Below are 21,058 nucleotides of genomic sequence, written 5' to 3'. Positions count from 1 at the left end.
CCGGCATGCTTTCAATTGCCCCATTGAAGGCTCGAATTTGTATTTGATCGTATATTAACCACACCACTGGCCGCGAAACGCCGGAGCTTGACTCGTTCAGCTCCCTGGTCGCTGCGCAGGTGAAATCTCGCAATTCATATACAAATCCCGTTGGAGCGGCCAGAATACCGCTCGATTCTGAAAGCGAGTCCTTGCTCGCTTGACAACCCACGTGATATGAAACATCCTCTTCCTCTACTAGTCTAGCATTTCCCTTTTAGATTCCTCTATTTCGGGTTGGTAACGCTCTTGACAGCAGCCTTGGGGTCCTCAACGATCTTCTCAATAGCGCCAACGTCCTTCTCAGCCTCCTTCTTAGCGGCATCGATGGTGCTGTCGTTCTTCTGGCTGGCGTTGTAGAGGAGCACACGGGTAGTCTGGGTAGCGCCGACGCAGAAGAGGAGGAAGTTGACGGAGGCGAGGAAAAGGTTGCGGGGCTTGATGATGAAGCACCAGCGAGTCCAGATCAGACCGGTGGCAGTCAGGGCGGCGTTCTGGGAGAGGGAAAGCTGGTCGGCGGGGCGGGCGAAGTCGGCGGCACCGGCGAGGACGAGGCCCCACTGGAAAAGACATTGGTGTTAGCAATTGGTCTCTCATATCCAAAATGACCCAAATACATTGATTCGATCAGTATCCAATGTTGCGAACCAGTGCAATCGTATTCCCGGGCCCGAGGCTAGCTCACGTGTCGCATACCTTCATGATAGGCGCCCAGAAGTGGACGGTCTTAGGACCAACGGGGCTGTTCCAGAGCTGAGCAAACTTGCTCTTGGGAGGACCCTCGACATTGGCCGGGTTCTCAGCGGCGCTCTGGTAGGTGCGACGCTGCGCGAAGCGCATGTTGGTGTTGACCTGGCGGGCAGGCATCTGGGCGCGGAAGGCCCGGATACCGAAGCGGGCGGACATTCTGGCGGTGTTGATTTGGTGTTTCGACGGTGTGAGGAGTCGTCGGGGCGAAGAGGTGTATGAATGAGGTCGCGGCCGGGCGAGCGGTAGTGAGGTCGGTCGTTCAGCGCATTGCAGAGCGGAGATAGGCCGCCAAGGATTTTGCCCGGCGGAGCTTGAGGGTTGGTTGCTGACCACTTGCGACTTCATCTGGCTTCCGAGCGTTGCGCAAACCGCTGCTGGCTCTAGGAAACTACTCGTCTACACCCTCTACCTTGACAATTGCCGAACAAACAACTCTACACATCTTCCTTGGATCTATCAGCACACAATGAGCGGCAAATACGTCTTCAGCAAGGCCCTCAAGGAGCTGCGCTTCCTGCACTGCCAGACCAGCGACCACAGCAATGCCGTCCGGTACGGGCCACGCAATGCGAAAAGCAGCCATGTTGGGTTCAAGGAGCAATGCTAATGTGTGAACCTCCTCAGATCATTCCTCACCCGCGCCTACCCCACGATGAAGCACCACAACCCTCACACGCCTATCATGATTCGCGAGGCCCTCAACACATCGCCCCGTGTATTCGCACGCTACGAGTTTGGACGGGAAAAGATGGCAGATCTTGCAGGTGAGTGATTGGTGGCATTGGAGTCTTGGATATGGCTGGGCAATGGCATGAAGGCATTGATGCAAGTGCAATGTGGGCTGACAATTCCGTGCAGGTCTGGACGACAAGGCTATCGAGGACAAGATCACCACCCTGGTGAAGGAGGCTGCGCAGTAGATGTGATCTGATTGAAAGGGGAAACGCTAGCAGTACGAGCGCTCCAAGTGCCGCGCGAGGGAGGGGACGTGTACATACATGTACGATATCTGGACCGTCCGAGTGAGAGGATCCGCGCAAATGGACAATGATACCCAAGGATCTTTCCAATGCACCAGCCATGAGAGCCACGGACGTTAGAGACGCCGTACCTTGGATCTTTTTGTGAACGAAACGGCCTATTACGGCTTCTAAACGTTGTATCCGACATCCTCTGGAAGGTGGTTTTGAGGCGCGTCTCCACGCCTCTAGAGTTTGTGCTTGAGCTGGGCTACTATCTAGACCTGCTGTACTAAAGATCTAGCATTTCCCATTGAGAGAACGAACGGCCATCACAGCTTGGGAAAGTGGCACTGAAGCAGCTTCATCTAGATGAGTTGCGTGTTGGCCCATGTGATTGACACGTCCCATCCTCTCACACGTTTAATGCCGCCTTCTGCTTAAGTCAATTTCATTCTTTTATACAGTATCAGGCTGCTCTGAGTACTACCAGATGTCACAAAATTATACATACCGCATTTCAAACGGACATGTACACATGTATTCTAGAAGCTATAAGCTGCAGCACACAGACCGAGCCCGCGCTGGGATATCAATGCTCGTGTCGTAAAGCAAAGCCAGGAAAATAACCACGCCAGTCGACCCGCCTTACACCGTCTCGATGTACCTCTTGACTTCCCTGCAAGAACGTGTCAGTACTACAAGATCTCAATTAAAACGCCCATGCGTCAAAGACTTACCAATCAGTTACCGCCTCGTCCCACAGGCGAATCTCGTGCTCACGCGTGCCCGCAAAGTGCTCGACGAAGTCGTCGCCGAACACCTCCCTCGCGATGCTCTCCTTCCTCACAAAGCGCGCCGTAGCATCCTTCAAGTTCTTCGCCAGGCGCTCGCCCTTGTCGTCTTCGCCGCCAACGTCCTGGCCCCTAGCCAGTGGCGCGATAGGTAGCGCGAGCTTCTTCTCCACGCCCCGCCAGCCGAGCGCCAGGATGGCGGCGAGCACGAGGTAGGCGTTGGTGTCTGCACCAGGTACGCGAATCTCGAAGCGCGTGCCCTTAGGCGGGCAGGTTGGGGGCGCGATGAGGCGGATTGATGCGGCACGGTGCTCCAGGCCCCAGGAGACTGTGACGGGCGCCCAGAAGTTCTCGACCAGGCGCTTGTAGCTGTTGACCGTGGGGGCCACGATGGGCATGATATCGGGGAGACCCTCAAGGATACCGGCGAGAAAGTGGCGGCCGAGGTCGCTCAGGTGCTCGACGTCGGCGAACGGCGGGTTGGGGTCGGGCGAGTCGCGCGCGAACAGGTTGGCGCCGGACTTCTTGTCGACGAGCGAGACGTGCATGTGGCCACTGTTGCCGGGCAGGCCCTGGCGCGGTTTTGCCATGAAGCACGGCGTGATGCCGAATTTGCTGCTGATGTTCTTGACTGTGAGCTTGAAGAGGGCCGCGCGGTCGGCCATCTGTCTGATCTCGCCGTACTCCAGCGCGGCCTCGTATACGCCGGGTCCGGACTCGGTGTGCCAGCCCTCAATGTCGCAGCGGAACTTGGAGCAGGCGTCGAAAACACCGTAGTACCAGTCTTGGTTGTGAATTGGGCGGGTCAGAGAATAACCGAACATTCCCTCCTCGAGCGAGGGCAGACTGTCCACCGGGTTGTCGCGGAGGAAAGTCGCTGTAGCGGAAGAGTTGCGCTCGCCGGAAGGTCCATTGGTCGCTGAAGGCGCGCGAAATTGGTAGAACTCGTATTCGGCTATGGTTAGTAGGGAGCCGAGTCAGCGTGATGTTGAATCGACACACTGTGTGGCACGTGGGGAGTTGATCTGGCCAAAAGCATGTCAGGCCGTCGCAAATGGGATCTACCACTTACCTCCTGCCATCGCGCCGTAGCCCGACTTCTCAATTTTAGCGACTGCCCTCTCGAGCAAGCTGCGCGGGCATGCGCTGAGCGAGGTTCCCTCTGGCTCGCGGAAGCTGCACATGAAGAAAGGAATGTTGTTCTCCCAGGGGATACGCCTGAACGAGCTGAGGTCGACCTCAGCGACAATATCACGGTAGCCATTCTCCTTGTTGCTGATCTTCAATTCCTTGTAGTAGGTCTGATCGTGCATGTCCCATCCAAAGATTACGCTGCAGAAGCCAAAGCCCGACTTGGAGATCGAGAGGAACTTCTTCTTTGACATGAGCTTGCCGCGAACCTGGCCGTCAATGTCCGTCCCGCCAACTTTGACGCTGATATCATCTTTGAGGAGCTCGGGGAGGTCGGAATGCGTGAGCTGGGTGAGATCGTCGCCGATAGCCATATTGAGGTTGTTGTCACGTGAGGCTGGAAACGGGTTTATAGAAGGAGGGTGGTGAGGGAATTGGTGTTTTCGGAGGTGATCAAGCAGAGTGGAAGGAAGAGAATGGCTATCGGTCGGCGAGGCAGACAGCTGGTGGTGGGCTGCCAGGTAGTCCAGCCCTGGCGCTGGGACGTAGGGCGATGTCGAAGTGGCAGATCACCAGGCTAACGCCGCTGGCGTCGCCGGCGCATCCCGCCACGCGCAAACAAGAAGCTCTATCCTGTTCCATCCCGCTTCTGCGATCCTGGCGCGGGAGGCTAGCACGCACGTCCTGTATCGTCACACGACGGTTTATCGATCATTGCGTGTCCACACGAACCCATGAACTTACGGGCGGCGATTTGGTAACAATCTCATTAATCAATCAATTCAAGTGATTCATCGACGAGCGGCTATCAAGTCGCCGCCGTTCAAACGCCGGCCCGGAGGTTTGCCGTAGAAGGGCATTGCGATTAGATAAGTGCCCTCCCTACGTGTCATTTCTACCCCACGAGCACTTCATCATCGCGGGGCTTGGTGAAGTAAAACGACGTCCCCTCTGACTGTGCGACCGCAACCCGTCTCTTACATTTTTCATCAAAACACCCTGTGAACCCTGACATCGAAGCATCCGCAAAGTTCTCTGCGACGCGAGAGTCTTGGCTTATCGATTTCTATCAAACGCACGCTTTTGATATCAACTATCAAACCCATCACACAGACATCTAACAATCATGCCTGGACTGCGCTTGGAAGGCAAGAACGCCATCGTCACCGGTGCCGCCGGTGGCATTGGTCTTGAGACTACCATCCTCTTCCTCCGCGAGGGTGCTTCTGTCGTCATGGCCGATATCTCTGAGCCCGCGCTTGAGAAGGCTGTCGCAAAGGCAAAGGAGGCCGCGCCGGAGATGGTCGGCAAGATCAAGACTGCTAAGTGCGATGTCAGCAAGGAAGACAACATCAAGGCTCTCGTTGACAGCGTCGACGAGTGGGGTGGCGTTGACATCATGTTCAACAACGCCGGTATCATGCACGCTGACGACGCCGGTGAGTTCCACCATGTTCATTCAGTAACAGGGCGTCAAGCTAACTCTTCTTACTAGACGCCGTCGATACACCCGAGAAGATCTGGGACATGACCCAAAACATCAACGTGAAGGGTGTGTGGTTCGGCAGCAAGCACGCCGTCCTCTCGCTGCGCAAGCACAACAAGAAGAAGGGCAGCATCATCAACACCGCCTCCGTCGTCGCTCTCGTCGGTGCCGCCACTCCCCAGCTCGCCTACACCGCCTCCAAGGGCGCCGTCCTCGCCATGACCCGCGAGCTCGCCATCGTGCACGCGCGCGAGGGCTTCCGCTTCAACGCTCTCTGCCCTGCGCCTCTCAACACCCCGCTGCTCCAGGACTGGCTCGGTGATGACCAGGCCAAGCGCCACAGGCGTGAGGTTCACTTCCCTACTGGCCGTTTCGGTGAGGCTATTGAGCAAGCGCAGGCCGTTTTGTTCTTGGCTAGCGATGAGGCCAGCTTTGTCAACGGCAGCGACTTTGTCGTTGACGGTGGTATGACCAAGGCTTATGTCACTCCTGAGGGCCCGGCTCTTGCTGCTCCTTCTAACCTGGCTCGTTAAGTGAGGCGACGGAAATGAGACTGGTAATGAGGCTTAATTATTGCGGCATATGAATTTTCGCAATGTTGAGGAATGAGCCTTGCTGATCTTGGATAGCCAGCATAATGAACATGATTTCTACGCATCGTTGCTTTCCAGAATTTGTGTTACTTTGTCCGAAGTCTTCATTTCGTTGCCGCCTCCTTTATTCATTGACATCCGCGCCTAGCTTCACCCCCAAGCAATCTTCAGTCCTGTATCTCGTCATCTTCTCATCAAGCCTCAATAGTGAGGCTGGAACTGCGGCCATCACTCAAAGACCGGTATCTCAATGGAGGTCACGATCTGTTAACATCTGAATTGGTATACCACAGCAGCATGTGAGATCTTTCGACTCGAGGGTATATCTACGTCTCACACTGCATCCCCTACTGGACAGACACTTCGTACGGATACCACTCAATTGTCTCGCATCTACCACCCTATCATCAAGGAAAGACTTACATTGTATTGACCCGACCTGCTGCAAAGCATATATTGCTCCGCCCGCAAAGAGCTTCCAATGGCGAACGAAACAGACTCCGCTGAAATTAGTATCGCCGGAGTCGATGTGCCTTCTTCTGAAGTCCACGACTGCAGAGCAGCATCGCCGAAACTCGATCTGATCATCTCCAAGAAACGCAAAGCCGATGACGGCGCAGAAGAGCCACTCAAGGCCTCTGCAGAGCCTCTTCTCATGTTTGCGGAAATGGCTAAAGTAGCGAAGAAAATGGGGTTGAAGAAAACCAAACGCACGGTGAAGAGAATCGCAAGAACCACCAACAACTACAGCTCTTGGAAGCAGCAAAAAGAGGCAGAGTACCTCTTGAAGCAGCAGCGAGCCGCGCAGGGATCCAGCTAGCCATGGGCAACCAGCCCCGCGATCTCGTCCGTGAATCGCTAGGTTTGAACGAGAGACTTCTGACCGAGGATGAGAACAAGAAGGACCCAAGGGCTCTGAGAGCGCTCGCGAGTCTACAGCCGACGCCAGAACAGATCGCCAGTCTTGAGCTCGCGAGCAGCGTTGGTCCCAACTTTCTAGGCCGTACTGCCTCTCTAACCCGCGGCGAAAGCTTCGGATGGTACCACAGGAAGTCGAACGGCTTCACGGCCCAAGACCTACTGCTCCCGTCCGCCGACACGCGAGACAACTACCGCTCGCACGACCACCTCACTGACCTCTCGCAAGCCGAGCTTGTCTACATGATCGGCCACCACCTTCAGTGGATGGACCTGCGGGGTGACGAGCTGCTATCCTACAGCAAAGACCCCTTGTTCCTAGTCGTGCACGCCCTGCGGAGGTACCACGAGAAGCAGGGGAACGTCACGATCCAGTTCCTCGATCGTCGCAAGGCGAAGACTGTCACTGGTGAGCCTGTCGCTTTCTACAACGCACTCGATCTCTATACGATTTTCGAAGTTCCCAGGAGCAGTCATTGGGGCCAGTCAAACATGGTCAGACTGCACCCTCGGAAATTCACGCAGGAGTTCCTCACGCACGGGCCGGTGTTGTACGACGACGATGTCTTCAAGCAGGCGCGCATTGAAGACCTCATCCAAGACGGGCTGTACGACATCTTCCCTGAATTCCATGCCCCGGCGGACCATAAGCGAGCCGGTCTATACACGCTGCAGGTTGTGATGCGGAGGGTCGGGTTCCCAGCTCGCGCGGCGAGAAATGGGGAAGTGTACCCGCCCATCTACTCTTATGTTGAATGTCCAACGACTTTCCCTATCACGATAGAGCTGCTTGAGAAAGTGCGTAGGGTCACGCTGCACTTCCATAAGGTCGTCGGAGGGCAAGTTGGTGTCGAACCGCCGCTGCACGCCTTCATTTGCTTCTTGACGTTCCAGAAACGCAAGAGCGCGGAGCCGAGTTTCATGGAGTGGATTCGGCGGCGCTATACGGGTATGATTCGTCCCAAGCCTCTCAATACTGTACCCAAAAGCTAACTTCAGCATCCAAGCCCAGGATGTCCTCGAACTGTACACAGACACCAACGGGAAGCCGCTCGCCGGCTTCACGACGGTCGCCGACAATCTCCCGGGATACAAGCAGTACCTTGATCTCATTCGCGACTGCATCGCCGTGTTCTCGCTCCCTGCTTTGCCAGACAATCACGTCGAGACGGGACACGTCTTTCAAGGCACCATGAGCCAGTCGTACGCGTACGAGGAGGTTGACAACAAATGGCAGAGGGAGGATGTTAAGAGTGAATATTGGTGCCCTACGATGAATGCGCTCAGATTGGATAGCTCGCGTAGGCGTCGGAAGGCGAAAGCTGAGGCCAAAAAGACGTTGACGGGTGCGCAGCCAGCGACATCAGCCTCGCTGGTCCCTGCCTCGGGATCGCCGGAACCATTGGGCGACGCAGACAACGATGTAGAAGAGGCAGAGGAGAGCAGTGCACCTCGGCTGGTTGAGGACGCCGAGGACGAAGGTGATTCGATCTTTGAGGTTCTGAGGCGGAGCCGTCAGCAACACGAGAACGCCTTGCAGGACACTCGCTCCCCTCGTCAGAACCTTGGGAACCACGACAATGAGAGCGAGCCTGTCACCAACTCGGCAGGGGCCTTTCGGCCGCTCCAGGGTGCGTCTGACGCTGCTATGGCGCCTTTCTAGCCCATCGGGTGTGCATGCATGAGACTGATGCTACCTAAGATGGATTAACCTCATAGCATCGCTGCGCGACACTCGCGGCATGCAGCGGAGCGCAGATCATCCTTCAAGGGGGTTGGCCGAAGGATGAGGCCTTACGACGCAGCGGCATTTTCTCGCAACAGGCGAGCTGCGGGTTGAAATCTCTCCGAAGCTGATTGAAGGATGCTCTGGACAAATGGAATCGAGGGACTCCCGTAGGATCGATGATGTACGTTGCGTACAGATCCGAGCGTACAGTAGTAGCGTTATCGTCGCGATGCACGGCGTTCAATTAAAGCGCAAGCACAAGGCGAAGCTTAATTTCAGATCCTGGAGAAAATGCGTAGGCCGCCGGTACCCGCGCGCAGCTCGATGGCGCCATTGGCTGTGGCTTGGGCTGCGATTCAGGTAGACGGTTTCGTTGCTATCCCGTTTGTTCGAAATCAATTGGAGCGCTCCTGGTGCATGAAATCGCCCGCGGATGAGACGGAGCGGTCAGTTCGAGGCGCGTTAGACGATGGAGCACCTTAGGCACGGCTCCTTGACTAGCTGCCCATGGGGCAAGAGGAGAAGTCCGAATGCATAACGTAAAAACGTGACTTTGGGTCGTGTCGGTGATCCACAATGGGGGCCGTGTGACAAGGATGGCGCAGTGCGCGGCGGACCAGGCGCCAACATGGAGCGAGAGGGCGGTGCAGGCCTGCTCGGTGGAGACCCCGACACACGCTGTGAATAATGGCAAAAGGCCCGCGTGGCCCGCGTGGCTCGCTGTCGGGGTGTGAGGTGAGCCAAGAGGCAGAAGAAACTGCAAGCGGCGCCTCTCCCGTCCACCGCAGAGCCGCAGCGCGCCGGGGAGAGAAATTCTACGCAGGGCGGGAGAACAGTCTCCGCCGCCGTCCCGCGCGCAAGCGAGAAGATCTGCGTCGCCGAACGTCCTTGTTACGACTTCCGCGACAGATGCCACGCGACGGGCCTCGCGTTCGTCGAGCCTTATCGCCAACCTAAACCCCATCATTCGCGCGCCCCAGGAGGCAAGGCAAAGGGCCGAAATGGTGGGCCACCACAGGATTCCAGGCCGCCGGAGGCGTGAAACCGTTATCAATCTTCACCACGTCATGTCGCCTCGCCTGAGACCAGCAGAGGCCCAGAGCACAACAATGCGCTGCTAGTCCCGCGTGCAAAGAGACTTTTTTACGTAAATCGTCTTGGGGACTCCGCGATTCGGTCTGGGGAGGGTCAGGCTAGGCGGCCCTGGCCGAGTTCGCAACAGCCTTCAGAATTTGCTGAAGAGGTGATCGAACACAGAGCATCACTATAGGTGTCCCGTTTGGGAAGGGCCTGCCGAATTGACGCTTGGGGCGCACGCTATCATCTAAAATTACTTGGCCGCAAGTCTTGAGGGATCCAACTTGATACTGCCTACCAGCTATCAGCGTCCTACGCCACTCAGAGGTATCTGCAAGGCCAGGCCGTGCACGGCTTCACTCGGCTTCAGACATGTGGAGACCCCCGGAGTATATCCTATCGCGACCAATCACTAGCGTGCCAGTGTTACTCCTACTAATGGCTCTGGCCTCGGGGAGCCCGCTGAACGGCCGAAGTAAGATGCATGTCCATGCCGCGGGGGACACATGGCAAGGCATGTATAACTACTTGATCGTCCCTTGATTCTCCCCTCTCGAACTCACACACGCACAACCTCTCTCCCACAACCATCTCTATCCTCTCCTCTCTCACACATCCGCCTGTTCGACATGGCCGCCGACGCCTCAAAAAAGAACTTCGATGAGGAGCTCGTTGGAGTCCCCTCCCGCGCCGATGGAGAAGTCACAGATGCTGTCTTCGGCAACGTCGAAGAGGGTGGCCCCGACTACCGCAGTGTCGGCTGGCTCGGAGCATCCGTTCTCATGATGAAGACGGAAGTCGGTCTTGGTGTGCTTTCGATCCCTGAAGCCTTCAACGTTCTCGGCATGATCCCTGGAATTATCCTCCTGCTCGTCATTGGTGGCATTACAACCTGGTCGTCTTATGTGGTCGGTCAATTCAAGTTGAAGCACCCTCAGGTCTACGGTATTCCTGACGTGGGTATGCTGCTCTTTGGTCCCATCGGTCGCGACTGCTTGGCTGTCGCATTCTGTCTCTTCTGGATCTTCATCGCCGGCTCTGCCATGCTTGGTGTCTCTATCGGTCTGAACGCTGTTTCGACCCACGGTACCTGCACCGCCGTCTTCGTTGCGGTCGCTGCTGTCATTGGCTTTAGCATTGCCAGCATCCGCACCCTTGGCAAGATCAGTGCTCTGGCGTGGATCGGCATGTTCTCCATCCTCTCCGCCATCTTCGCCGTTACCATCGCCACTGGTGTTCAGGACCGCCCCGCTGCCGCCCCTCAAACCGGCGACTTCAAGTCCAACTGGCAACTCGTTGGTAGCCCAACTTTCGCGGACGCCATGTCGGCCATCTGCTCCCTCATCTTCGCCTTCGCTGGCGTCCCGGCTTACTTCTCCATCGCCTCTGAGATGAGGAACCCCCACCACTACACCTACTCTCTCGCCATGTGCCGTGGTATCGCTATTAGCACCTACCTCATCATCGGCATCATCGTCTACTACTACTGCGGCTCCTTCGTCGCCTCGCCCGCCCTCGGCTCCGCCGGCAACCTCATGAAGAAGGTCTCCTACGGCCTCGCCCTCCCCGGCCTGATCGTCTCCACCGTGCTCTACATCCACCTGACGGCCAAGTACGTCTTCATCCGCGCGCTGCGCAACTCCAAGCACCTGACGGCCAACACCCTCATCCACTGGGCCAGCTGGATCGGCTGCGTCTTCACCACCTCCATCATCGCCTACTGCATCGCCAGCGGCATCCCCGCCTTCGGCGGCCTCGTCTCCCTCATGGGCGCCGTCTTCGGCACCCTCATGTGTTTCCAGCCCATGGGCGCCATGTGGCTGTACGACAACTGGAACCGCCCGGACCGCGGATCCGCCAAGTGGACTGCCATGGTCAGCTGGGCGATCTTCGTCATCGTCGCTGGCACCTTCCTGATGATTGCGGGCACGTACGGCTCTGTTGTTGGCCTGATCAACATTTTCGCCGAGAGCGATGGCTCCGCTGCGTGGTCGTGCGCGGATAACTCCAACTCGGTGTAGAGCGCTGATTGCATTTGCTTTTCGATTTTAATACCCGGGCAGCAGATCTGACCCTGACGATAGTATACACTAGATATACATGATTTCCTCAATGATATGAAGAATACTCCAAAATATGCCATTCCCAGTTCTCCCAAGCTTCAAACGTGTTCCAAATGCCTATGAGCATACTATGCCGCTAGAAATGCAAGACCAATGCTCTCCGAAAAGACAAGGTAGCGCACAAAAGGTCCAGTTCAAGCCGGAGAAGAGAGCCAGCCGAAACAATCTCAACCTCCAGGCCTGCTTCCTAGCCCCCTGGCCCTTCAGCGTCCAGTCAACGGCTTCGTAACTTCATCCGCGGTATCACCAGCCTATCTTTGGGTCAGCACAGATCCCCTCAAAGCAAACTCCACGAACAGAAAAACAAGGTCCACTCACCAGCCCACCCAGCGGATTCTGCAGCGCGCCGCCGACCGCGTTCCCGACGCCCTTCTTGACCTCGCGCACGTCCTCCTGGTCGCTGGCCGGGATCTTGTCGACGTAGCTCTTGGCCATGTAGCTGGCCTTGTTCTCGCCCATGGTCTCGAGGGCTTTGTTTTCGAGCTCGCGCTTGAATTGCGGGGGGATGCCGAAGCTGGAGGGGGAGGGGTCGGTTAGCGATTTGGGAGGGGTTTGGGCTTGGGGAGGGATGTGGCGTGCGAGGCTCTTGTGTAGATTGAAAGAGAGAAAGAGCGTTATCTTCTCTTATGGGGTGGTCGATGCCAAATTTCACTCGGAGAGTTGGGCATGCCAATGGCTCGGGGAAAGTGATAAGTGCAATCAATGAGGGAACATACATGTAGACGTAGCCGGCTAGGATGGCGAGGAGGATGAAGACGATCATTAGGATACCCATTCTGCCTTTTTGGTGTTTTGGTTTCGGTGAGGTGAGGTCTGGTAACAAGGTGGTGAGATGTCCAAAGTTACAAAAGAGGTGTGTCGCCAATGCTGATGATAGGTCGATGCGTGAGGATGACTTGCAGGAGGGCAGCGATCAAAAGCAAGCTGTAGGTGCAGCAGGATCCTATTTCGATCCCCATGTGCCTGCTTCCCGTGTCTTCTCATCGAATGATCTACCGCCCTCGACCCGGTGACGCAATGCGTCAGCGTGGTGGGGGTTTTGCTTGCTCGAGCGTCACAGCTCAGGTGGGGCATGGCCAGGGCCAGGCTGGATCTCACGGTCAAAGCAAACAGGTTGCGGGTCTTTACGGGCCTCCCTTTCTTCATTTGACCTTGAGCATTCCTCTTCAAACATAGCCATAAGCTTTACATTCACTACCTTTATCTTCGACCCTTGAAATGTAAGCTACCAAGCACTCTGTTGCGCTGGACTTTCACCCTGTTTGCTTTCAGTGAAGCTGACTACCAGATTAGCACTACTCCAATCATGTCTTACAACGAGTACGGCTCAGGCGGCGACCGCCAGGGATACGGAAACGACTACTACGGCGGTGGAAACAACTACCAGGGCGGCAGGGACGAGTACCAGGGCGGCGGAAGACGCGAGGACTCTGGTCGTGACCGCTACGGCAACCCCTCTGAGGGCGGCTACGGAGGCAACTCGGGCAATGACTCGTATGGCGGCTCCGGCGGTTACGGAGGCGACAGTGGCAGGAGGAACGACAACTATGGAGGTTCCGGCGGAGGATACGGTGGCTCAAGCGGCCGCGATGACTCGTACGGTGGACGTGAGAGTGGTGGCTACGGCGGTGGCCGCGAGGACTCGTACGGTGGACGTCAGGGTGGTGGATATGGTGGTGGCCGCGACGACTCTTACGGAGGCCAGCAAGGCGGCGGATATGGTCACCAGTCTGATCACGGACGCCCCGAGGGATCCTACTCCCAAGGCGGCCAGCACGGCTCTGGCTACGGCTCGTCGACTGGCACCTCTTACGGTGGAGGCGGATATGGCGGCGGCAACGACTTCTCCGAGGCTGCAAATCACGCCCAGTCCCACACTGGAAACAAGGAAGATTCGAGTCTGTTCTCCACTGCCCTTGGCATGCTCTCTGGCAAGGAGGACAAGGAGGACATCGACGAGGAGGATGCTGTCAGGCAGCACCAGAACTTCTACGGTAGTGGTAGCGGCGGTGGAAACCAATCAGGCTCCAGCAACGGCATGGGCGCCGCTGCGGCCATGCAGGCGATGAAGATGTTCAACCAGGGTGGCTCTGGTGGAGGAAAGAGCAGCCAGAACCAGTTCATCGGCATGGCCATGGGCGAGGCTGCTAAGCTCTTCGGTATGTGCTTGGTCCGTTGCCGTTATTTTGGGGGACATGTTCTAACAGTGCATTTTAGACCAGCAGCACTCCCAGGGTAACGCCCCCAGCGGAGCCTCGAAGCAGGATGCCGTTGCATCTGCCGCGCAGATGGCGCTCAAGATGTACATGAAGTCTGAGATGGGTGGCAGCGGCGGTGGATCTTCTGGTGGATCATCCGGACTCGGCGGCCTTATGAACATGGCCAGCAAGTTCATGAAGTAGGCGCCTGGAATCACTTCTCACACCGGGGTTTGGTGATCGAATGGCGCGAATTATGATGGCACGAATTTGACGGCCTCCAAAAAGTGGCTTATGCAGAACAAGTCGTAGGACAATTTCCTACATGTTCCCGCATACCAGAAGCTGTTTTGTGATTGTTCCACGCGACATTCGATTTTCAATTCTTGTCTTGTTGGCAGACCGTGCACCGTGACCGATGATCAAATTACAGCATGATTATAGAAGCGGAAGGAAAACTTGCTAATATGCTGAGAACGAGATGGGTTGGGGTGTAGAATAGCAGATGTTGCGAGACGAGTTCAAGGTATCCATAAGGGAAGTGGATGCTGGCTGCCTGAGGTGTCTCATGAACCCTGACCCTGACCCTCGACGCGTAGCCAGGAACGAAACGCGTGCCCCGCCAATTGATGAACCACTTCCGCACCCAACCACGCGTGTCATTGAACATCACTCTGTATATCATGGCCGAAGAAGCAACTCCTCAGCCCCAGCACGAGACTCCCAGCCTGCCTGCCAGCCCGGAGCCCAAGCGCACAAAGTACACTGAGCCTGCCGCCAACCTTACCGTCGCATGTACGCGTTCACCGCCCTCGTCAAAAACCCCACTTCCAAACGTCCAAGGCCAAATACCACGGCAACGCATACTTTGACTGACTCCCTCTCCTTTGATACAGCAATTCTCAACTCCGCCCAGCCGACACCCACTCCCGATACCGCACCCCTCACAGACCCAATGGCCTCCGCCGCTCCCCAGCCTGCCACCGCCCTGCCCTCCATGTCTATTGAGCCTCCACCTCCCGCGCTGCAGGTCAAGTTCCTGTCACCCACCGCCAAAGCGCCCACACGTGGCTCCGCCTTCGCTGCCGGCTACGACCTGTACGCTTCGAAACCCACCACAATTCCTGCTCGCGGCAAGGTGCTGGTCGACACGGACATTTCCATCGCCGTCCCTGCAGGGACGTACGGCCGCGTCGCCCCGCGTAGCGGACTTGCGAGCAAGCACAGCATTGATGTGGGTGCTGGTGTGATTGATGCGGACTACCGAGGCCCACTGAAGGTGCTGCTGTTCAACTTCAGCGAGGTCGACTTCAAGGTAGAGGAGGGCGAGAGAGTTGCGCAATTGATTATTGAGAGGGTACGTATACACTTGGGTTAGATGTTCGCAGTGGAAATCGCATTTTACTGACATTTTTGCTAGATATATACCCCGGAGGTCGTTGTCGTCGAGGAGCTGGAGCAGACTGTCCGCGGAGTCGGCGGTTTTGGCTCCACGGGTGGTTTCGGTGGCACTCTGCCCAGCATCAACGGCGTTGCTCCTCAGTGAAGCATGCCGAGCGCTTTCCTCGCCTTTCAGCATGGCAAAAGGAAGAGCTTTTCCATTACCGACTTACGAAAATCAAGGCGCCCGAAGAACGGGCCCGACGTATAAATAACATCAACTACACCATCCACCCATCAAGGCCAACCATCTCCCAAACTCTCAATCCACCCCTCGCCGCCCGCCTGAATCCTCATACTCTCCCTCACTCTCTCCTTCACCTTCCCACCACCATCACTATCCCTAACCTCCATCCCAACAAACGCCCCGTGAGTGCTCCCAAACTCCCACGGCTCCATCGCCTTCCACATCTTCTGCATCTCACCTGGCGGCAGCGGAATCATATTCGGAATGCTCCACATGAACGCATAGCTCGTCGTGCCCTTCGGCCGGTCCTTATGATACAGCGCCGACGGGACCGTGACGAGCGTATCCGCGATGAACAGTCGCGAATCCCAATGCAGTACCAGCGAGCCAGGAAAGTGCCCGCCAGTCTTTACCGCCGTAACACCACGCACGACCTCCGTCGCCTGCTGCGACAACAGCTTCCGCAGCCCCCAGCGGTCCTCCCGCTGCACCCAGCTTGCATCCTCAGCCGCTACGTACACCGGGCAGCCGAACGCGAAGGCCCAGCTGAGGTGCGTCGTGTAGTAGTGCGGGTGCGAGATGACGATGGCTTTGAGGCCGCCGTGGGACTTGACGAAGTCGACGGTCGCGGTGTCGAGGTACGCGATGCAGTCCCACAGCACGTTGCCGGCGGGCGTTTTGAGCAGGATCGCGCGCTGTCCGATGCCGAATTTGGGCTCCGTCCAGATCGACCAGAGGTTGGGATTGTCGTCGATGGGTTGCCATTTGTTGGTGTATTTGCCGCTCATCTGAGAGCGCGAGGTCCAGGTTTGCCCTTGGGGTGGGACGAACTGGCGCGGGTCCTGGGACGGTGAGTGTCAGTTACGTGTGCCTTTACTTCTGTGGAAGTCTTGAATGTCGTTATGCTGAGTCTTGGACTCACATCGCATATAACGCAGTTAGACAGAGGTTGGTCGGCAGGCTGATCAAACTCGGTACCGCATGCTGTGCAGATGAGAAGATCTTGATCAGTTGGCGTTGGAGATTGTACCGACATTTTGATTCCGTTGTTTTCGAATGATGTTGGAGTGCTTGCGGTACCGATCTCCCCCGTATGACAACGTACAAACGATGCGAGCGGCAGCCGAGGTCGGTCTGGTGCAATGAGTTTACCTCCACTCCTGCCGGAGCTTCCAGATCGAAGAGTGGACGAAAACAGTGCGTATTACGTCATCATGTAACCTGAACAACTAGAGATTAATAATGCATTCAAAGCGTGACCATCGTAATTGAGCGCAAAATTAATTTGCGGCTCATCGATCTTCAACGTGACTACGGTGCAACGTGACGTTGAAAGCCCGGATGCTGCAATGAACGCGACGCTTCCGAGACGAATCTAAGGTGGGGGACAAAACAATCGATACCGGTGGAATGCAGATGGCTCGCCTCATCTTGATCATTATTTTATAGTTCTACAGTCGCGATCCACCTCCTGCGTGAACGCGGTATATTACAAATCAACTTTCCCTTACTTCGTCCCCGCAGCAGCACCCATCAACGCACCCTTGAGAGGTCCCATCTTGTTGACTAAATCTAAGCCCAAGCTCCTGCCCCAAACGACAGGGCCGGAGCCGACCGAATAAAGCTTCTGAAGCTTGTCGACCACTCCGAGCATAGCGTTGTTCTTCGCCCAGCGATCCGCATTGTAGCCGTCCAGACACCAACAGCTGCCAATGTCCATGCCGGTCTCCATGCCGTAGGCGATCGACTTCACCAGGCTCTCCGAATCTGCGAGGCCGAGGTTGAGGCCCTGGCCGGCAAGAGGGTGAACTGTGTGTGCTGCGTCGCCGATCAAGGCAACCCGGTGGCCAGTGTAGGTATCTGCGTGTCGCATGCGGAGAGGGAAGCTGGCTACGCTACCTTCTTGCACTTCTGCTACGCGAGGGAATGTGTTGAGCAGGCCGAGAGATTTGCTATTTGTGCTGGTTTCGCGCCAGGCCAGTTCCGATGCCGGGGAGACGGATTCGTGATGTGTGAGCATGAAGTCAATGTCTATAGGCAGGAGCCTGAATGCTGCATTGACCATGGCAATGAAATCGGGCGGAGAGAGCTGCTTGAGTTTTGTCGCGAAGGGGGCAGTGGTGCTCCAGACAAGACTTGCTCTGTTGCCAGGGAGAGGCAGGAGAGCGATGGGACCGGTAGGAAGAAAGCGCTGGTAAGCTGTGCGAATTTCGTCTGCTGTAAAGCTTCTATCGAGCTGCAGAGTCGCTACAACACCGTTCTGGCCGTAGTCCCAGCCGTGAGAGGGTATGTCGGCAAACTGTCTGACGGGGCTGTTGGCACCATCCGCACCGACAAGTAGACGAGCAGCAAGCTGGCGGTTGTTCGGAAGAGTCAGAACCGGCCATTGTGAGAGATCGAGCGCTTCTTCGTTCTCGGGTTCGGGTCCTAGATTTATCGATTCCACCTTTGTCTTGTCCAAGATCTCAACCCCGCCTGACTCCTTCAATTGCTGTAACAGTGCTGCAGTCAAGTTTCCGTTCTCGCATATCGTCGCCACTGTGGTCGGGTCACCCGTCTCGTACTTCCTCTTACTCGCCGCAAAGCGCGACCCGGGAACAAGCTCTGCTAATGAGTCCAACAGACCGGGTGTCTGGTCCACGGGATCAAAGCTGATCTTGCTCCCACTCACGCCATCCCAGACCTCCATTCCATGGTACGGCTGAGTTCTTATGTTGTTGACATTGTTCCACGCTCCAATCTCTTTCAGAAAATGTAAAGACGCAGGCGTGAGCGAGGAGCATCGATTTGAGAAGCCCTCATTTCCGGGTGTGCGAGAGGTCGTGAGATCCTGGCCATCAACCAATGCAATTTTGAGTCCCTTGGTAGCCGGGTCTGATCGCAGAGCTGACACCAGAGAGAGTCCCGCCGGCCCTCCACCAACGCATACAAGGTCGAAGATCTCGGGTTTCCGCTCAATAGCTGCTGCGGATGCAGTTGACCAGAAGCTTCGCCGCACCGCGGGTGGAAGCTCAAGGAGGCGCCGGGCAGCCCTCAGTGAGCTTGGATGTGTTGATGCCAGGACCATGGCGGCAAACGGGATGTTGTGAGAGAGCTCGCTCGCGCGAACAATTGCGATAGTGGAGTTCGCTCACGCAATGATGCCTGCCCATGTGGCTGTGGCCGTGCGTATTGCGCAGTCCGGCCCAGCAAGTCTCAGCACGTGACATCAAATGCCGCCCGGCGCCTGTTCCCTGCCTCGAGGTCCGCGCCGAACCATCCCAAGAAACGCCAGCCTCTCCCATCCTTCGACGGACCACGGCAGCGGAAGGAAGGGTCGTCATCATGGGCATTTACGGAAATTTCCACTTCTGCAAGGCCCGAGCAGACCCGCCAGGGCAAACGCGCCTCTTATCTGCAACCTCTTGTCGTATGTAATTCCTAGATCTGCGCTTTTGCCGTGAAGACGAGGCTGGAAAGCATAGAGAAGGCGGCCAGCTATAGCCTTACCTCACTTCTCGGTGATGACCATCGCTCGCCCTCGCCACGGCCTGAAGCGTCTACACTCTCTCTTTGGTTCTGTGCACGAACCCTCTAAAGACATCACACCCATCGACAACAACGCCTCAGGGCTCGCCTGGATCATACTGGGCGCCTTCGAGCATACTGCAGACGAAAGCGAGTTGCAGCACATCGTCACTGATCTGCTCGCGCCCGCCCTTCTTGAATCGCCAGGAATCACGCTGCTCTGGCAGTTGAGCAATACGAACCCATCTGCCCGCAGCGGGACCCTCCAAACCCGCTTCAAACCGCTCAACGGCGGCTGCTGCGCGCTTGCCGTGCGCATCCACGATGTAAACTCCACCGATGCGATGGCCGCGTTCGCCCGGCTGCCCATACAGTTCGAGCCCCCACAGATATCCGCACCACGACGGCTAGAGCACAGGAAAGGCTCGATACCGGCAGAGCACTATGGCGCCAATCTCAAAGGCTACTCGCTCATCCAACGCTACGAGCCGCCCAACCACAAAGGTCGCCCCACGAACGGACGATGTGTTGTCGCGGTAGGAATCGAGCCTGCTGACGGTGACGAAGCGCTGTTAGACGACTGGTATCGCGGCGAGCACTTGGATTTGCTCGCTAGAACGCCGATCTTCGTGCGCTGTACGCGATACCGTTTGCTGGGTCCTGGGAGTGGCAACAATCCAGATCAAGAGGCTCCGAGATTCCTGGCGTTGCATGAGTACGAGTCACATCAGGCGCTTTTGGACTATGCGATTGAGAATGGCCAGCTGGTGCCTGAGACTCAAAATGTCGAAGAAGATTTTCTCGAATGCCAAGACGGTCGAGAGAGCGATTTGGGAGGTCTCGGAGGACTTCAATGGACTAAATGGAGATCCTGTCGCCGGTCATCCTTGAGAGCGCTTTTTGCCTCATGAGAACTTGGCTCTCGCCACGTGAAACTGGGAGAGGCCACGATGATGTTGCATTACATGCGTGAGCGTCGTCTAAGCATCTTCTGTTGGCCCGGCTGGTCCAGGCTCGATTTTCCACGGGACTTGTTGAAAGGAAACATTACGATAGATATAGAACACAATATAGACATACACCCACAAGCAGCGTCTGATCTCATCACAGCATCGCTTCTTCAATCTCGCCGTACACCGTCGCTCGCCGTCAAAACATCATTACTCCGCGGGTTTTTGTACAATCACTGGCCCTTCCTCGCCGCCTCCAAGTGCCACTTCATCACCTTGTCGAAAATGCCCTTGCCTCCAGTCTCAATGACGTCTCCATGGCAAGGAATAATCCTGTCGAACTTCCACCCAGAAATCCTGTTCACCTCCCTGTTGTACGCCGGCTTGTTCTCGCAGATTCCGTACCAGATCAGTCGCCGTTGCGCAAGCGCCTCACCCTGCGTACTGTTGAGCCAACTGAAAAGCCTGGAAAGCAGCCCAGATTTAGGATCAAGGCCCGACCTCGAGAACTGCTCCGTCGCTGGCAAATTGAACAGCAAGTCGCCCTCAATCAGCGTGCCCGATTTGCGGTGGTTGAACACAACCTCCTTATTCGCATGCCCGTCCACATACGTAAAGTCGAACTCGCGATCGAACTCCTCGTCCACGCTCAGCTTCCCTTGCGCGCTCGCCCCTGCCTCGAACAGCTTCCAATTGCCCTCGGGGATGCGGAAGTAGCCCTGCTTGTCGCGGTATGCGGGCAGCGTCTCAGGCGCGATGACCTTGGCGTCGGGAAACGCCTTGTGCCAGTCCTCAAGGAAGATGTGGTGCTCCTGGTCCAGCGCGACGAGGTACTTGGTCGGGCCCAGCGAAGCCATCTCCGCGCGCACGGTGGGCGTCAGCGCGACGGGCGAGAAGACAGCGGTCGTGCCGGAGCCGAGGCGCACGGCGGTGCCGCGGCCGCCGATTTTGACACGGCCGAAGCGTAGGAAGGGCGTGGAGAAGGTCTTGATGTCGGGCGTGATGGAGCGGATTACCATTACTTTCTCCGGGTCGGAGGGGATGAGTTTGGCGACGTTGGGGGCCATTGTGGGTTGATTGATGTAGTTGTGCGCGAGTTGTGAGGTTCTTCTTGATGTGTGCTGTTTTGAAAGGAGATCGCTTCCTTTAGAAGCCTTTCCAGTGAAATGCTACGGCC

General features: G+C 56.6%; 13 protein-coding genes across 13 annotated transcripts; 7 read left to right on the top strand and 6 right to left on the bottom strand.

Annotated features, from left to right (window-relative positions):
- Positions 1-6: 6 nt before the first annotated feature.
- On the bottom strand, positions 7-1,030 carry WHR41_05736 (uncharacterized protein). Its single transcript, XM_069374341.1, has 2 exons — positions 736-1,030; positions 7-599 (listed from the first exon to the last, which is right to left on the bottom strand). Exons 1-2 carry the CDS (start codon positions 943-945, stop codon positions 267-269), a joined length of 543 nt encoding a protein of 180 aa, XP_069228568.1. The 5' UTR covers positions 946-1,030; the 3' UTR covers positions 7-266.
- Positions 1,031-1,054: 24 nt separating this feature from the next.
- Positions 1,055-2,394, top strand: WHR41_05735 (uncharacterized protein). The gene is made up of 3 exons (XM_069374340.1): positions 1,055-1,341; positions 1,414-1,553; positions 1,648-2,394. Exons 1-3 carry the CDS (start codon positions 1,256-1,258, stop codon positions 1,707-1,709), a joined length of 288 nt encoding a protein of 95 aa, XP_069228569.1. The 5' UTR covers positions 1,055-1,255; the 3' UTR covers positions 1,710-2,394.
- Positions 2,183-4,185, bottom strand: WHR41_05734 (uncharacterized protein). The gene is made up of 3 exons (XM_069374339.1): positions 3,615-4,185; positions 2,489-3,497; positions 2,183-2,427 (listed from the first exon to the last, which is right to left on the bottom strand). The coding sequence occupies exons 1-3, from the start codon at positions 4,045-4,047 to the stop codon at positions 2,397-2,399; spliced, it is 1,473 nt and encodes a 490-aa protein (XP_069228570.1). The 5' UTR covers positions 4,048-4,185; the 3' UTR covers positions 2,183-2,396.
- Positions 4,186-4,547: 362 nt separating this feature from the next.
- Positions 4,548-5,816, top strand: WHR41_05733 (uncharacterized protein). The gene is made up of 2 exons (XM_069374338.1): positions 4,548-5,112; positions 5,169-5,816. The coding sequence occupies exons 1-2, from the start codon at positions 4,800-4,802 to the stop codon at positions 5,690-5,692; spliced, it is 837 nt and encodes a 278-aa protein (XP_069228563.1). The 5' UTR covers positions 4,548-4,799; the 3' UTR covers positions 5,693-5,816.
- A 758-nt stretch (positions 5,817-6,574) lies between these two features.
- On the top strand, positions 6,575-8,333 carry WHR41_05732 (uncharacterized protein; the record flags this gene model as incomplete). Its single annotated transcript, XM_069374337.1, has 2 exons — positions 6,575-7,619; positions 7,678-8,333. The coding sequence occupies 2 exons, from the start codon at positions 6,575-6,577 to the stop codon at positions 8,331-8,333; spliced, it is 1,701 nt and encodes a 566-aa protein (XP_069228564.1).
- Positions 8,334-10,105: 1,772 nt separating this feature from the next.
- On the top strand, positions 10,106-11,497 carry WHR41_05731 (uncharacterized protein; the record flags this gene model as incomplete). The annotated part of the gene is made up of 1 exon (XM_069374336.1): positions 10,106-11,497. The coding sequence occupies one exon, from the start codon at positions 10,106-10,108 to the stop codon at positions 11,495-11,497; it is 1,392 nt and encodes a 463-aa protein (XP_069228565.1).
- Positions 11,498-11,501: 4 nt separating this feature from the next.
- WHR41_05730 (uncharacterized protein) lies at positions 11,502-12,514 on the bottom strand. Its single transcript, XM_069374335.1, has 3 exons — positions 12,316-12,514; positions 11,918-12,113; positions 11,502-11,850 (listed from the first exon to the last, which is right to left on the bottom strand). Exons 1-3 carry the CDS (start codon positions 12,372-12,374, stop codon positions 11,803-11,805), a joined length of 303 nt encoding a protein of 100 aa, XP_069228566.1. The 5' UTR covers positions 12,375-12,514; the 3' UTR covers positions 11,502-11,802.
- A 238-nt stretch (positions 12,515-12,752) lies between these two features.
- On the top strand, positions 12,753-14,347 carry WHR41_05729 (uncharacterized protein). Its single transcript, XM_069374334.1, has 3 exons — positions 12,753-12,819; positions 12,893-13,758; positions 13,817-14,347. The coding sequence occupies exons 2-3, from the start codon at positions 12,906-12,908 to the stop codon at positions 13,999-14,001; spliced, it is 1,038 nt and encodes a 345-aa protein (XP_069228656.1). The 5' UTR covers positions 12,753-12,819; positions 12,893-12,905; the 3' UTR covers positions 14,002-14,347.
- A 133-nt stretch (positions 14,348-14,480) lies between these two features.
- Positions 14,481-15,343, top strand: WHR41_05728 (uncharacterized protein; the record flags this gene model as incomplete). Its single annotated transcript, XM_069374333.1, has 3 exons — positions 14,481-14,592; positions 14,694-15,154; positions 15,218-15,343. 3 exons carry the CDS (start codon positions 14,481-14,483, stop codon positions 15,341-15,343), a joined length of 699 nt encoding a protein of 232 aa, XP_069228655.1.
- On the bottom strand, positions 15,177-16,460 carry WHR41_05727 (uncharacterized protein; the record flags this gene model as incomplete). Its single annotated transcript, XM_069374332.1, has 2 exons — positions 15,177-16,266; positions 16,347-16,460. The coding sequence occupies 2 exons, from the start codon at positions 16,458-16,460 to the stop codon at positions 15,475-15,477; spliced, it is 906 nt and encodes a 301-aa protein (XP_069228664.1). The 3' UTR covers positions 15,177-15,474.
- A 471-nt stretch (positions 16,461-16,931) lies between these two features.
- Positions 16,932-18,491, bottom strand: coq6 (Ubiquinone biosynthesis monooxygenase COQ6, mitochondrial; the record flags this gene model as incomplete). The annotated part of the gene is made up of 1 exon (XM_069374331.1): positions 16,932-18,491. One exon carries the CDS (start codon positions 18,489-18,491, stop codon positions 16,932-16,934), a length of 1,560 nt encoding a protein of 519 aa, XP_069228663.1.
- A 436-nt stretch (positions 18,492-18,927) lies between these two features.
- WHR41_05725 (uncharacterized protein) lies at positions 18,928-19,842 on the top strand (the record flags this gene model as incomplete). The annotated part of the gene is made up of 1 exon (XM_069374330.1): positions 18,928-19,842. The coding sequence occupies one exon, from the start codon at positions 18,928-18,930 to the stop codon at positions 19,840-19,842; it is 915 nt and encodes a 304-aa protein (XP_069228662.1).
- Positions 19,843-20,114: 272 nt separating this feature from the next.
- Positions 20,115-20,948, bottom strand: WHR41_05724 (uncharacterized protein; the record flags this gene model as incomplete). Its single annotated transcript, XM_069374329.1, has 1 exon — positions 20,115-20,948. One exon carries the CDS (start codon positions 20,946-20,948, stop codon positions 20,115-20,117), a length of 834 nt encoding a protein of 277 aa, XP_069228661.1.
- Positions 20,949-21,058: the final 110 nt, after the last annotated feature.

The sequence above is a fragment of the Cladosporium halotolerans genome (assembly GCF_011745625.1).
Source record: "Cladosporium halotolerans strain TM138-S3 chromosome Unknown Sca19, whole genome shotgun sequence".
NCBI classification, from domain to species: domain Eukaryota; kingdom Fungi; phylum Ascomycota; class Dothideomycetes; order Cladosporiales; family Cladosporiaceae; genus Cladosporium; species Cladosporium halotolerans.
The sequence above is the reverse complement of the archived record's forward strand: the minus strand, read 5'-3'. Positions and strand labels throughout refer to the sequence as shown.